General features: G+C 38.4%; 2 protein-coding genes across 2 annotated transcripts in view; both read right to left on the bottom strand.

Annotated features, from left to right (window-relative positions):
• gpd1b (glycerol-3-phosphate dehydrogenase 1b) overlaps positions 1 to 14,455 on the bottom strand; it is a 154,677-nt gene that overhangs the window by 107,516 nt on the left and 32,706 nt on the right. The gene's annotated exons all lie outside the window — the stretch shown is intronic.
• LOC306988763 (uncharacterized protein) overlaps positions 1 to 14,455 on the bottom strand; it is a gene marked incomplete at its 3' end in the record, with an annotated part of 40,414 nt that overhangs the window by 9,666 nt on the left and 16,293 nt on the right. The window contains exons 4-8 of the mRNA XM_079593912.1: positions 13,138 to 13,452; positions 12,688 to 12,990; positions 10,097 to 10,909; positions 4,179 to 4,607; positions 3,676 to 4,005 (exon numbers count right to left, since the gene is read on the bottom strand). Coding sequence (XP_079450038.1) covers positions 3,676 to 4,005; positions 4,179 to 4,607; positions 10,097 to 10,909; positions 12,688 to 12,990; positions 13,138 to 13,452 — 2,190 coding nt within the window. The remainder of the gene's footprint in view (positions 1 to 3,675; positions 4,006 to 4,178; positions 4,608 to 10,096; positions 10,910 to 12,687; positions 12,991 to 13,137; positions 13,453 to 14,455) is intronic.

Below are 14,455 nucleotides of genomic sequence, written 5' to 3'. Positions count from 1 at the left end.
CAAAAAACAGAACAAACCAAAACAAAATAAAAGATCTGTTTAATTTTCAAAATAAAATACACCGTGATCATGGCGGATCATATTTCCCTACACTACACCTTGAAAATGGATGGAAAACTGTTCCTGGTTTGGTGGTTCTGTTTATCGAAACTACATATTGCTCGATCACACGTGAATTAGCGAGATCTCGTGGGTCCTCGGCCGCAGCCGTTCCGCAACAAATCCGGACCTGGTGGGTATTGACGGACGACGGAACACGGAGCTGTCACGCAGCTGAGCCGTTCCGCATCTAGTGGAAATTGGGGGTAAAGGGTGCCATGTGCGTTGGATGTAGACGATTTGTCAAAAGCGTCAGTATATGACGCCTTGGGATGAGATCGCAGAGATGATATGATGAAAACCTGTCAACATTATGTTTAACAAAACACTGTTAAAGGAGACATTAATTTCCCTTGATCTTTTGACAGTTAAAGGGTTATTTCACCCAAAAAATTAAAATTCTGTCCTAATTTCTCTTTCGCAAGGCACTTTTATGCTTTCTCGTTGGTTTCTAACGATTCGGACATCCAGGAAATGCACACATTTATTATTTTTGTTGATTTTTGCGCACAAAAAGTATTCTTGTCGCTTGATAAACGTAAGGTTGAGCCACTGTATTCACTTGGAATACTTTAACGAAGTCTTTACTAACTTTTCTGGGCCGGCAGATATCAATTACCTAGCAGCCTATGAAGGAAGCTCTCAGATTTCATCAAAAATAGCTTCATTTGTGTTCCGAAGATGAACAAAAGTCTTACCGGATTGGAACTATGTGAGGGTGGGTACTGACAGAATCCTGAAAGTTTCAAAACATAAAACGTTCTTGTTATTCCAAATACAGCTTTTAATAAAACCAAGGCTCACTACAGGATCTGAAAATCTGAATTATGACGTCACCGATCAGCAAAAGACATTTGCAGAAGAATATCAACGCCTACGTCTACATTACCGCGTCTTTGGCACCGCCCACTGGAACGTTAGTGACTAGTGACATGAGAACGAGAAAAGATTGACACAGGATCCATAAAATTTACTTCCAAAGGAAGTTTATGTTCTTTCCTAGTTTTAATGCTAGGAAAGTGTTTTTTTCTTCTTCAACAATGTGAATGGCTCAGCAGTGCATTATTTGTTTGTATTGAGTAGCCTAAGCTACATTTCACTGATTATTAGGATAATTCAGTCGCAATTTCGAAGCAGGCTTTGCAAACAAACTTTTACGATATGGATCCATCAGCAATGCCACAAACATGTAAGTAACCATGTTTATTCTAATGCCTGATGTGTGATCAGTGATTTCTGCTGTGTGATTATTCAAGTTCAGACAGGTTATCTTTCTCTTAAAATTGTTCAACATAGCTTTGCATGGTTCTACCAGAAATTCTCGTATATTTAATTTGTACAGAGAGTCTGGTCTCTCCATTGACATGCGTTAACTTCCTTGAAGGCGGACACTCTGTAGAAGTTACCATGACAGAATATCCTAATTGACCGTTCGCAAAAGCCACGCCCCTTAGTTATTGTTACTATGCCCGTCAAACAATTGAGAACCAGACATATGGCTGGGTTGAGCTCCATACATTGATTGGTGATTGGTTTTGGAGTAATGCAGCAGACATATCCTCCAGGGCACGACAGAAATATAGACAGAATAGCGCACGGAAGCACATGCACAAAACAGTTTTGTAAAATTATATATCAATCATTTTTATTTGATCATATATCATTTTACAAAACTGTTTTGCGTATGTGCTCCCGCGCGCGCTATTTCAGACTGCAATCAGAGGACGCGCTGAAACCATCAACTCTCGATGCGGTTCTCTTCATAACTCGTAGCCTACTGAGAAGGATATATTTGTGTAAATAGTTGTGCAACTGCGCAAACTTTGTTTTGAAGTTTAATGTTTGAGGTCCAGAGGAATTTGTGACTGTGTACCTGTTCAACCACATCAAAGTTTCGTAATTAGTAAGTCCGTGCTTTTTCTCTTTTTTTCTCTTGTTTGCTGACTGATGAGGGGCTGCAGTGCCGCAGTGAAACGGTGTTTGTACATGTAGCCTTTTTTTTTATAATAGTTGCAAGCAATCATAAAATACCCGTGTTTTAAGCCCGTGCAGACCTCACTGCCATAGGCGCATCGTTTCACTATCTTGCTGAAATCGGAATGTTTGACGGAGGTCCTTCTCCTTAGTTACAGTTGCTGAGCTAGGATTGGACGAGAACCGTTCGAGGGCGGGGTTTTGCGAACGGTCAATTGAAGATAGTTAACTCCACATCAGCAACATTAATTCATCAACTAACCGTTCAGAGACGTCCTGTTGCATTCTACATGTTGTCACTTCTTCTTGAGTCTCTCCATCTTTGGCTGACTCAGTTTTAACATTACAGGCAGAACAGTTTCTGTCATTTTAGTGTGTCTGCATGAGGTAATCGCAGCTGCTAACACACACAAGCTCTTGAAACCCCGCCCTCTGCAGCAGCTCATTTGCATTTAAAGGGCCAGGCACAAAACGGTGCGTTTTGCAAACTCTCAAAAAATGACAACTTTAACATTCTATATAAAAATATCTGTGGGGTATTTTGTGCTAAAACTTCACACATACACACTCTGGGGGACATCAGAGATTTATTTTACATCTTGTGAAAATGGCACTTTACCACCCCTTTAAGATTGAACATTAGTCTGGGGAGTCTGTTTTTTCTCTGCACAAGAGGCGTGATCAACGGGTATAGTTCAAATGACTCTGTACACAATTGGATAGTCCTTCAACCAATCAGACCAGCGATCTGGGTGACATGCAGAGCAACGCGAAAACTCCCGGCAGGAAACGTGTCAACAAATGTGTTGGTTTGTAGCATTGATCAGCGGTTTGCAGAAGCAACAATGGTATCGAGCGATTTTTGCAGGTTGTGCAAAAAAAAAAAAAAAAAACATGAAAGTGAGTGGTATTTACACCCATAGACATAATAGAGAGTAGACGCCCTATTGGCTGCTGGGCGCAAGAAATGAGGCCGCCATCTTGAACCGGTCATACTCTTAGTTGTGTAGCAGAAGAAGAAACAAGATGCCAAGCACTGTGCAGCATATTCTTGCTCAAATCGGCGGACCATCGCAAAGAGGGCTCGGGGGATTACTTTTCACAAGTAAGATTTAACATTACCGTACTATTGGTTGTATTTTGTGAATAGAATATTACCAGGGAGTTGAGAAGAAGCTAAGACTTTTGATATTACTGTACTGAAATCGTAGCCAGCTAGCTAGGCTGTATTTACTGGAACGGCCCGTGTTCATCCGGCTATGAACTGAGACTTGATAAGTCATATTGCATAACACTGACTTAGATTACAACTGACACAAGAATGCTGTAGAAATAAAACAAATATTACTGATATAACGTTGGCCAGCGAATTTTACACAAGTGGCAGAGACTGTATCAGTGTTGGGCCAGCGAAAGCCAGGCGGAAGTAAACAAGGCTTCAGTTTGTGTTTTTGGTTAAACTGTGTTGCTTTTACAACCGTCAACCGTTTTGAAATGTTGAAAAACATTGAAAAATCTACTGATCCCAATAAAAATAGCCCCGATCTAAACACTTTAATGATGTGACTTGATTTTAATGACTTGATTTTAAACATGACTCACCATGAACAGAAACACTGATGTTCCTAATGTTGCTGCTGTTGATGTTGATGATCTCTACTTCATATTCACCAGAGTCTGTGTTCGTGATGTTCATGATGGTCAGAGATCCAGTCTGAGGATCCAGCTTCAGTCTGTCTCTAAATCTCCCATCGCCATCTTCACACTGAACATCTGTGCACATTTGACCCTTATCTCCAGTGAATTGAGCTATGCTTTTTCCTTTAAAATACCATCTTATTCTGTTTTGTTGTGTTACTTCACAAACAGTGTGAAAAATGACTGAATCTCCCTCGCTCACAAATACTTCAACTAATCCACCACTGTGTCTACCTGAAGAAATAAAAATAAAAATGCTGTGAAATAATGCAACACATGTATGCAAATAAACAGCAGAAGTACATTGTTGATTTACAAGTTCACTCAACAGAGAAACGAGTCTCAGGGAAGATCTTACCTTAACATCACAGACCATGATACCCATAATAACACTAAAATGTACTCACCAGTGACAGAAACATCAAAGTTCTTGCAGATGCTGTTGTCGATCTGTAGTTGATATTCTCCAGCGTCTGTGTTTGTGGTGTTTGTGATGGTCAGAGATCCAGTCTGAGGATCCAGCTTCAGTCTGTCTCTGAATCTCTCATTACTATCATCACACTGAACATCTGTACAGGTCTTGATCTGATCTCCAGTGATTGAAACGGCCGAGTGAAACGGTTCAGAGTCTGTGTGTGTGATGGTCAGAGATCCAGTTTGATGATCGATTCTGTCGCTGAATCTCTTTCTACGCTGAACATCTGTTTTCTGATCTCCAGTCATTTGAGCAATAAGACTTTCATTTAAATACCATTTAACATATTTGTGTTGCTTCATTTCAATCCCAGAGTTTAGAGTCACTGAATCTCCTCCCATCACTGACACTGACACTCCAGCTAAAGAAAAAAATAACAACAGATCATTATAAGGTAAACAAAACTATACAACAGATGGCCAAAGTCCATCACTTATGATAGCGTTTTTTTTTTTTTTTTTTACATTTTACAAACAAGAAATTATACAAAAGGAAGACATTGAAAGTGAGGGTTACAATACATATAACAATACACAAAACAGGGAAAAGGGGAAAAAATAATAACAATTATGATAATACTGAGGTATATAAATGTACATGGTTGGGGGTGGGGAGTGTGGTAATGGGTCCAGCTGGAGATATTATAAGCAAGGAAAGGCTTCCAGATTTTAGTAAAAGTACTGTTAGGTCCCTGTAAAGAGTGTCTAATCTTCTCTAGTTTTATCAATTATCAGGGCATACTTCATCCAGCGTGTGTGAGATGGTGGCTACAGTTTAATAAAATTACACGTCTAGCAAGCAATGTAAGAAGCAACAAAATTAAAAAAGTGAGTGGGATGATAAATATTTAAGCTGGGAAGATGTTTCAGTATTTCAACAATGGCACAGGGAAATAAGAGGGATATGCAGTATAATTTGTAAGGGAGAAATGAGAAGCTTTCAGGACTAAGAAATCAAGACCTGTTTAGATATTTTCAGTTGAGGGATTATTACACCAATAAAAAATGAAATCCAGTGAGAATCAGAAACCACATCACATCATTAAAATGTGCCTATACAAATGCAGTGCCTGCAGATTTGTCTACTTTTAATCTTTGGAATAAAAAATAAATGAATTAGACTCTTCTCTATTGAGCATTGATGTATGTATTGAGCATTGCTGTCTTTTTGGTTGAAGTATTTTTCATATATCATTCCCCAGGTAAATTTGAAGGATCCTTGGAAGGAGACCTTCTGCCTTGTCCAAATACCCACCCCTTGTAGTCTTGACCACTTGTCTATTTGCATGACATATTTCCTCTATTTGGCCCAAGTGTTCAAGTAGGCGTAAAGAATGCAAGTGTGTGTAGAACTTTTGATTTGCCTACTTCGATGTGACACACTTATAGTCTTGCAAAAATTGTTGTTTATAGAGCTTTTATTCATTATATTTTATATACTTTGCATTTTAAAATAAACTTCTACATGTCTGTAGTCGCATACTAACAGAAGACACACATTTAGAATTGTGGTGCTTCTAATTAAGTGATAAAAACAGTTGCAAATGTACAAAATAGGTCTACACATACCACACTCATCTTTGCACCAATAAAATGTGCAACACAATGTTTTACTACCAAATTATATGCATCTAATTAATTTAAATAACAGTGGAATGTTTTCCGCAACATCTCGCAATTTCGGGGCACATGAATTCCCGAACATAATGCATGATGGGATACACTTGATATACACCAAAAAAAATGGCTGCGATTATTTATCACAACTTAAAATCCAACATTGTTTCAACTTTAAAAAGTATGTGTTCATGCTTGACTTAAAATATTAGGTTTAGTTGACTTTAGTTTAGTTGGATATTTAAGTTATCTCAACAAATTTTAAGTTGTTATAACTAATCGCAGCCACATTTTTTACAGTGTTGCAGACTTACTTCCTGTCGCGTGCACACACTCTCAAGTGGCCAAGACACAAGTGTGAGTATTTGGACAAGGCATTAGTTTCGCGTCCTTCATTCTGCCTGTTTTGAAAGACACATCTGATGTATTTGTCACGGCCTTAAATCACCCACAATCCTTTGCACACTTTTAAATTCACGAAAATGAACTAACGCAAAACGAGTCGGCACTGAGCTTGTCCGAGTTTATTATGAAATATAAGACAAAAATAATGCTTCGGACAAGTAGAGATGTTGTCTTTTGTTTTTCTGTAAATGAATCACTTAAAGGCACACTATGTAGAAATTGTGTTTTTGTCAAACAACGACTCCTAGAGTCGCTGTGGAATACTTGCACCTGTCGCTGTGGAACACCTGTGGAACAAGCGTCGGCATGGAACAGGCACAGATAGACTCCGAAGATATTGACCTGGTAATGTTTCACGATTTCATACAAATAGGCTATACTGCATATTGCATAGTCTTCTGAACTACTGATGACGGTTATAGAATAATAATAATAATAATGTCAAGTGTTAGACTACTTTATAATAAAGTAGTCTAATGTTGCTGGCTTGTAACGTTTTTACATGATTGCAGCTAAATCACAAGTAAATAGCCTAGTCTAGGTCTACTGTATAATTTCATTTTATGTTTTTTGATTGTAATGTAAACATTACAAAATGCCAGATGACATCAATAAAGTTAAATGTATGTCGCATTATTTCATAACATTGGCCGTTATTATGTCTTTAGACAAGATTATTGCAATTTATCATGATAGTTTACAAATTGTGCTCGTTTACACTATTTACAACCTCTAGTCCATCAACAAGATCGCAAGGTCAGCATCCCTGTTGCATCCAGTGCTACTTTTTTAGCTCGCGCCAACGAGTGAAAGCTCTTTTCCTTTTCCTAGTCTCTTCAAACCGCGTTTTCTAAGCTCCATCATCAAGTACCTCGGATACAGAAATGCGCGCAAGTGTCTTCATATGTTGATGTGTGTGACGTCATTGCCGTAAAACAAGTCGTGATTCTCGCAAGATTTGTCGGGGGCGCTCCTCTCAAACTTGCATTGCTGGTTTTTCCAGCGGCGTCCACCCTTAGAAACACTAAGAAACTCAACCGTTTTTTCATATTAAACTATGTTATTCCCTTAACTAAGACGAGTTGATACACACATCTCTCGTCTCAGTGCGTGCACTCAATCACTCTGGTGCGCGGCGACACTTTGATAGCACTTAGCTTAGCCCAGCCCAGTTAATTTATTAGGCTTCAAACTTCATCTCTGTTTGGATCCTAATGAATGAACTGGGCTAAGCTAAGTGCTATCAAATAAAGAATTTGTGGTAAGCAGTTTTAAGTTTTAGCGTCATGTTGCGTTGATTTCATGTTTTTCATGTCACATTTTTATTGTCTGGTCAATAGACGTAGATCGTAGCAGCAAACACACTGTGAGATAATATCTTATTATCTCTCAGTGTGCGAGATGATTATGCTGAGTTTCTGACACTGTCAGAAAATTATTGAAGGTTCTTTGGTTGCAAGACTGTATGGAAGTAAAATAATGACAAATGTTTTTGAAATAAAAAAGCCTGTTGAATTGCACTACTTGAAAAAAATATGTATTGCATTAACCATGCTTGCATTTTAATGCATTGTATTTTTAGGGCTTGCATTTTTATGGGCGAGTTTGGTCTTTTATAATATCACTGTATTAGTCCATTAAGATACGTTAAGCGTTTTATATGTCCAGCAAGCCTGAATTATTGAGGGAAACCTACGCAGCACATCACCGCGATATAAAGTTAAGGCAACTAAAGTTGAACAACCAAGAGAAATATGTCTACCTCAAATGTAACATAACATCAGCATCGGGGGAATAACATTATAATCTCGTTCACGGTATAGAGATGCATGTAGACTACACAGGGACCGTGAATACACTGAATTAAACATAAAAGCAGCCCTCATAATAATCACAAATACACTTACATTTCTAAATCAGTGTTTATAAATGAATGAATGGCTTGCTCTAACTGTTGCTCTGGTCTTCGTCAACAACACGCGCTTGCACCCCCTGCTGGTGAGATCGATTAACAGCAGATGGAGAGTATGCTCGGTAATCTACTGCTTTTCCTGCAGTTCCTGGATGTCAATGTTGATTTTACTGTCGAATTTGAACCACTGAATTTGTGGAAGCGAATTTGTAAAGCGAAATAAAGTGGACCGAAAATTGCCTGTTGAATATTATAGCCTAGGTTGTATTTTTAAACAGTTTGAATATTTTGGAAGTGAAATATGAAAGGTGAAAATGGATTATTGAATTTTTATGAATGAAAATGTGTTTGAAATGTTTTGAATTGAAATATTCACAGCTTAAATATACAACCATGTTGAATTTCAGCACATAAAAATGCAAGCCCTAAAAATACAATGCATTAAAATGCAAGCATGGTTAATGCAATACATATTTTTTTCAAGTAGTGCAATTCAACAGGCTTTTTTATTTCAAAAACATTTGTCATTATTTTACTTCCATAAGACTGTGACAACGGCCATCTTTGCATCTCTCAGCTCCTTTCACACCGTGCTTTGATCCTGGGAAATTGCCGTAAAATTGCTAAAGTGCCGGGATCGATGCCGGGATGAGGACCTAACGCGCCCTGTGTGAACAAAAGCCAGGACCAATGCCGTAAGGGGTGTGTCGTAGTGATGATGCTGAAGCTGAGATAGTTCATCAGCTTAGTGGAACGGTATGCAATGCGCTAGTTTATGATCGAATCAGAAAAAAAAGAGAGAAATTGCAGATAATAAGCAAACTTAGACGCTGTGGAGATATTACACATCATATCCTGACGTCACGTGTCTTTACGGGATGTGTGTGAACGCACTCACAGATTCCGGAAAATCACTGGCAGTGTGAATGAACCAAAATCAAACGATCCCAGGACACATTATCCGTGTATTTTCCGGAATCTCTGTGTGATGAAAGGGACATACGAGATAGGACCACTGATTTGGAGCCACGACCACAGAAATCGCTACGATTGTTTCACGATGGCAAACTTTCGTCTGGGGCAGCTGAAAATTGTGCAGTGTGTCCCAGGCTTAACAGGTGGTTCTTGAGGAAATGGCAGAGCTGGCAGACAGAGCAGGTAAGTATCGCAGGTGGATTCACACACAAAAAAAAGCATGTTATATTCTGGCAACAGACAAACATATGGAAGAGGAATAGGGCCAAGCTTGTTGATTATTGATGACTTTGTATATCATGTGCGCTGCAATAGCTGTATACCATATCAAAAGTTCCTAAATGGTCCAAGAACGAACCCTTTAAAGATCTGGTTATAGAAAGTCTAAAATATAGCTTGACTAAGGGATCAAACTCTGTCATGTCCTCTACCAGTAGCTATGCAATAAACACTGGTTGAATGTGTTTATTCTCAATATTTTATTTCAACTTTTTTTTCTCAAAACACAACGACTTTATTCTCAAAGTATAATGAATTTATTCTCAACATTGTATTTCGACCTTTTTTCCTCGAAATTTAATGAGTTTAATTTTGCAATATGATGACTTTAATCTTGAGATGTTTTTTTATCTTTTATTGCTTGGCCCTATCCTCTTCCGTACAAACAAGTTAAGAACTATTTATAAAACAATTTTATTGCTTTTACAGATTAGAAAATCAAGACTTCACATTTATTTCAGCAGCATATAAAAACAATGATTAAATTTGTATTAAAACAAATCAAAACGGCTTTGATTGGACATTGCATTAATAAGCTCAACAGAAACATGTGATTCTGGAAACTTCATGTAAAAATAAATCTGATGAAACATAAGCAAATCTACAGTAAAGGTAATGCTGAAATACTCACATTACGGATAGACTTGATTTGATCATACTCACATTTGACAGAAACATTGAAGTTCCTGGGCCAACCGATGTTGTTGGTGCTGATGGTGAGATGTATTTTATCATCTCCAGAGTCTGTGTTTCTGGTGTTTGTGATGGTCAGATATGGTGTGATAGTAAGAGATGGTGTGATTAGGCCAGGATCTAAAGTAACAGGTTCTTTCCCAGGATCTAAAGTAACAGGTTCTTTCCCAGGATCTAAAGGAACAGGTTCTTTCTCAGGATCTAAAGGAACAGGTTCTTTCCCAGGATCTAAAGGAACAGGTTCTTTCTCAGGATCTAAAGGAACAGGTTCTTTCCCAGGATCTAAAGTAACAGGTTCTTTCCCAGGATCTAAAGGAACAGGTTCTTTCCCAGGATATAAAGGAACAGGTTCTTTCTCAGGATCTAAAGGAACAGGTTCTTTCCCAGGATCTAAAGGAACAGGTTCTTTCTCAGGATCTAAAGGAACAGGTTCTTTCCCAGGATCTAAAGTAACAGGTTCTTTCCCAGGATCTAAAGGAACAGGTTCTTTCCCCGGATCTAAAGGAACAGGTTCTTTCCCAGGATCTAAAGGAACAGGTTCTTTCTCAGGATCTAAAGGAACAGGTTCTTTTCCAGGATCTAAAGTAACAGGTTCTTTCCCAGGATCTAAAGTAACAGGTTCTTTCCCAGGATCTAAAGTAACAGGTTCTTTCCCAGGATCTAAAGTAACAGGTTCTTTCCCAGGATCTAAAGTAACAGGTTCTTTCTCAGGATCTAAAGTAACAGGTTCTTCCTGCTTCACTGATACTGTCTTCACTTCATCTCGTTCAGCAGCAGGAACATCTGAAACACACACAAAAAAAACATCTGCTGGAGGATCTTTTCCTGAAAACAACAAAACTACACAACACGAGAGAACTCAATATGAAAGTGATTTTTCATGTTTTTTTGTTTTGTTTGAAAAGCAACATTTATCTATTTATTGTGATTATGAAAATATTTGGCAAACATTGAAAAAAATTATAATTTACATTTACTTACTTAGCATGTGCTTTTATCCAAAGTGACTTACAATTTAGAAGAGCAATAGAAGTATCTGGGCATCATTAAAAGTGAACAAATATTTGATTATTCTTTTTTAACTCTTTAAAGTCCCTGTAAAGGCAATTCAAAAAAAAAAATCTAAACACATTATAAATGTTATAAATGTATTGCTAAAACATATTACAAAGACTGTGAACTGTGAAGTACTGAATTGTGGAGTTAGACCGTTAAACAGTTTTTCACCATTGCTGTGTTCCGAATTTTTTGGGCGGGGCTAAAACGGGGGCTCGATGACGCACTGGAGCCCCTGAGCTCCTGGACACGCCCCTACTTAATGACGCACTGGAGCCCCTGACGCTGGCCCCTCCCCTAACAATAGAGCACATTCACATCAGTTCGCCGCTCAATCGCGAGTTACTGTCAGTACTATTAGTTACTACAGCCGAACAGTTTGCTAGCTAGCTATGTCACGGAAATGCGTACTACTTGGATGCGATCACGTACAAAGCAGATCGGATTAAAAAATAATAATCTTATTTAAATTTCCGAAAAACGATCACATCAAGAAGAGGTGGATTAATTTTGTGAAGAGCCACCTTGATGGAGAGCTGAGGATCGCCGCCAAAACCCACTCTTTAGGGATCATTTTACACGGGATAGATTTATAAACTTTCATCGGAGACAACTGGGATTCACTGATAATCCGCTGTTACTGGTGAATGTGGCCGAACCGACAATCTCCCGCCTCTGCCTTCATCCTCCCGTCGCGCCGACAACTAGTGCAATCATTGGCAGTGCGTGCCCACCAATGAGTGTAAGTTGCCTTGTGTGCTTATTATGTTATAATTATAGTAGGTAGTCCACACAGTAACTCCACAGTTGAGTGTGGCGACTGCAGCTTTCCCGCGAGTGGGCGTGGTTTCAGCGCAGCCAGCGGACACGCCCCCAGCGTTTGAGAGCAGAGACCACTGCTCATTTTTTCAAGATTTTGATAGCTTATTTTATGTACTTGCCGGATTTTTTTTATCATTCAAATTTGGCTGGGTGGCGAATAACACATTTTTCTGTGGTGTGACAAACTCCGAACACATACTTAATTTTGACTTTACGGGGACTTTAAGGCGAGACACTAAAGATGAATAGGGTAAAAAAATTAATTTACAGATATCACCATGAAACTTTACCAGTTGATTACTCACATGCATAGGAGAAAAAAATGTATTGCAAGTTTTCTGTAATTGTATGTTTAAATATGCTAATCAGACTATATCTAATTAAATATGCGCTCATTTGCATATATTTTGAAGTGACGAATCTGACCATTGAAAAAACAAGGTTCAAAATTATTTTTGCATTTTGTTGATATATTAAATGAAAATACATTACCAGAGGGGATTATGAATGTCTCCTTTTGTAATGATATGCTAAAGCTGCACATTCAAAATGTAAGGATTCTGAACTTATCTGGGTTTTACAGTGTAAGGCTTCAGTTGTATTTGGAGGATGGGGTTTTCCATAAGGGTTAGCAAACGTAATGACAGTGAACCGAATTGAAAGGGAACAGATATTTAACTCACCGTAAACAGTGAGGGTGAAAATCATCTTCATATAGTTGATGTCAAGTTCATAAACTCCAGAGTCTGTGGTTGTGGTGTTTGTGATGGTCAGAGATCCAGTTTGTTTGTCCAGCTTCAGTCTGTCTCTGAATCTCCCATCAAGAACATCATCATATACAGTGATTTTGTTGGCCCATTTATTGATTTCAGCTATTACAGGTCCATATTCAAAACTCCACTGAATCCGATCGTCATCCTTCATTTCAGTAAGATCATTGTGTAGAGTGACAAAATCTCCCTTCTTCACTGATATTTCCTTCACAACTGTCTCACAAAACACACACAGAACAAACAAAAACAGTTTTGGTTTACTAAAATAAATAGTTTGAAGTGTAAATTGGAGTTTGGATTAATATTTGTATTTCCGTGCTGATTTAAACATAAAACAGGTGAAATAAATATTTAACTCACCAGAGACCGTGAGATCGAAACTCTTTCTTGCACTGTTGGTCAGTATTTTATAATATCCAGCATGTTTCATTGTGGTGTTTGTGATGGTCAGAGATCCAGTTTGATAGTCCAGCTTCAGTCTGTCTCTGAATCTCCCATCAAGAACATCATCATATACAGTGATTTTGTCGGCCAGTTTATTGTGTTTAGCTATTAAAGTGATGCTATATCCAAACTTCCACAGGATCAGATCATCATCCATCATTTCAGTATCAGAGTTTAGAGTGACTGAATCTCCCTCTTTCACTGACACTGGCCAATTAACTCCAAACACACCTGAAAACAGAGTTTTTCACAGATTAAAGCTTTAAAATGACTTGATGTTGGTTTAATCAAGCTTCACTAAAATACTTTTAATCAAATAATACTTTGCAGCAGCACAAAGCAGTAGAGGGTCCTGGCTGTAGAAATTTAGGTAAGGCAGATACCGGGTCTTAGCGTTAGTTTATGATAAACATTTTGTAAGCTTTATATCCTAATCGATGAACACATCAGAAACACACTTTTGGCAGAATTCTAATGTCCTTGTGTTATTCAGCCTGTTTTAATAATTGAATTTACAGTGGTTCTCCCAACATTTGGCTGCACCCTTCGACCAGCCTCAGACATTGTGAGGCCGTGATTGACAACATGATCCACAATTGTACCCCTGATTTCATCAGGGATCCGCCTATGTACTTGGCCTCTTCTTCCCCTTCCCCTTCCCCTTCCCCTTCCGCAAATGTAAATAGTGATGTGAGAAATGCACCAAAGCGACTGAGAAAAACTGTATTGTCCAAATGTTGTTTTACAAAATTGAAAGTTGTGTAGCCTAATTCCAGTGAGGGAAACAAAGTCATGTTTATTCTCAGAAAAAAACATAAAAAACACACAAAATAACTGCTATAAATAAAGGCTATTCACATGAGTTTGTTTAAATTAAAGGGTTTATGCTTTCATGAATTTCATACGCTACTCCACATAGGAAGAACATACACGGCAAATAGTTACTGACCTGACACAGACTAATATACACAACTGAAGCGGACTGATATCGTCTTGTTCTGGACCGAGGTAACATGAAAAAAATCAGGTCAGTCTGAAATCTGCACTAATGGCTCTCAATTAGAACACGCTGCAGTTCCATTCACAGATTTACATTGAATGACTGTGTGGCGCTGTGGAGGATCCGAGACCGCGGGCGTGACAACGATACGAAGTGAGCGTAGTTGTCTTGCGCTTAAAGCGTAGTTGTCTTGTTCTGGAGGCGGTCATATGCAAACGCTGGTACGTCACTTCG

Source organism: Phoxinus phoxinus, assembly GCF_949152265.1.
Source record: "Phoxinus phoxinus genome assembly, chromosome: 20".
In the NCBI taxonomy this organism is placed as follows: Eukaryota; Metazoa; Chordata; class Actinopteri; order Cypriniformes; family Leuciscidae; genus Phoxinus; species Phoxinus phoxinus.
The sequence above is the reverse complement of the archived record's forward strand: the minus strand, read 5'-3'. Positions and strand labels throughout refer to the sequence as shown.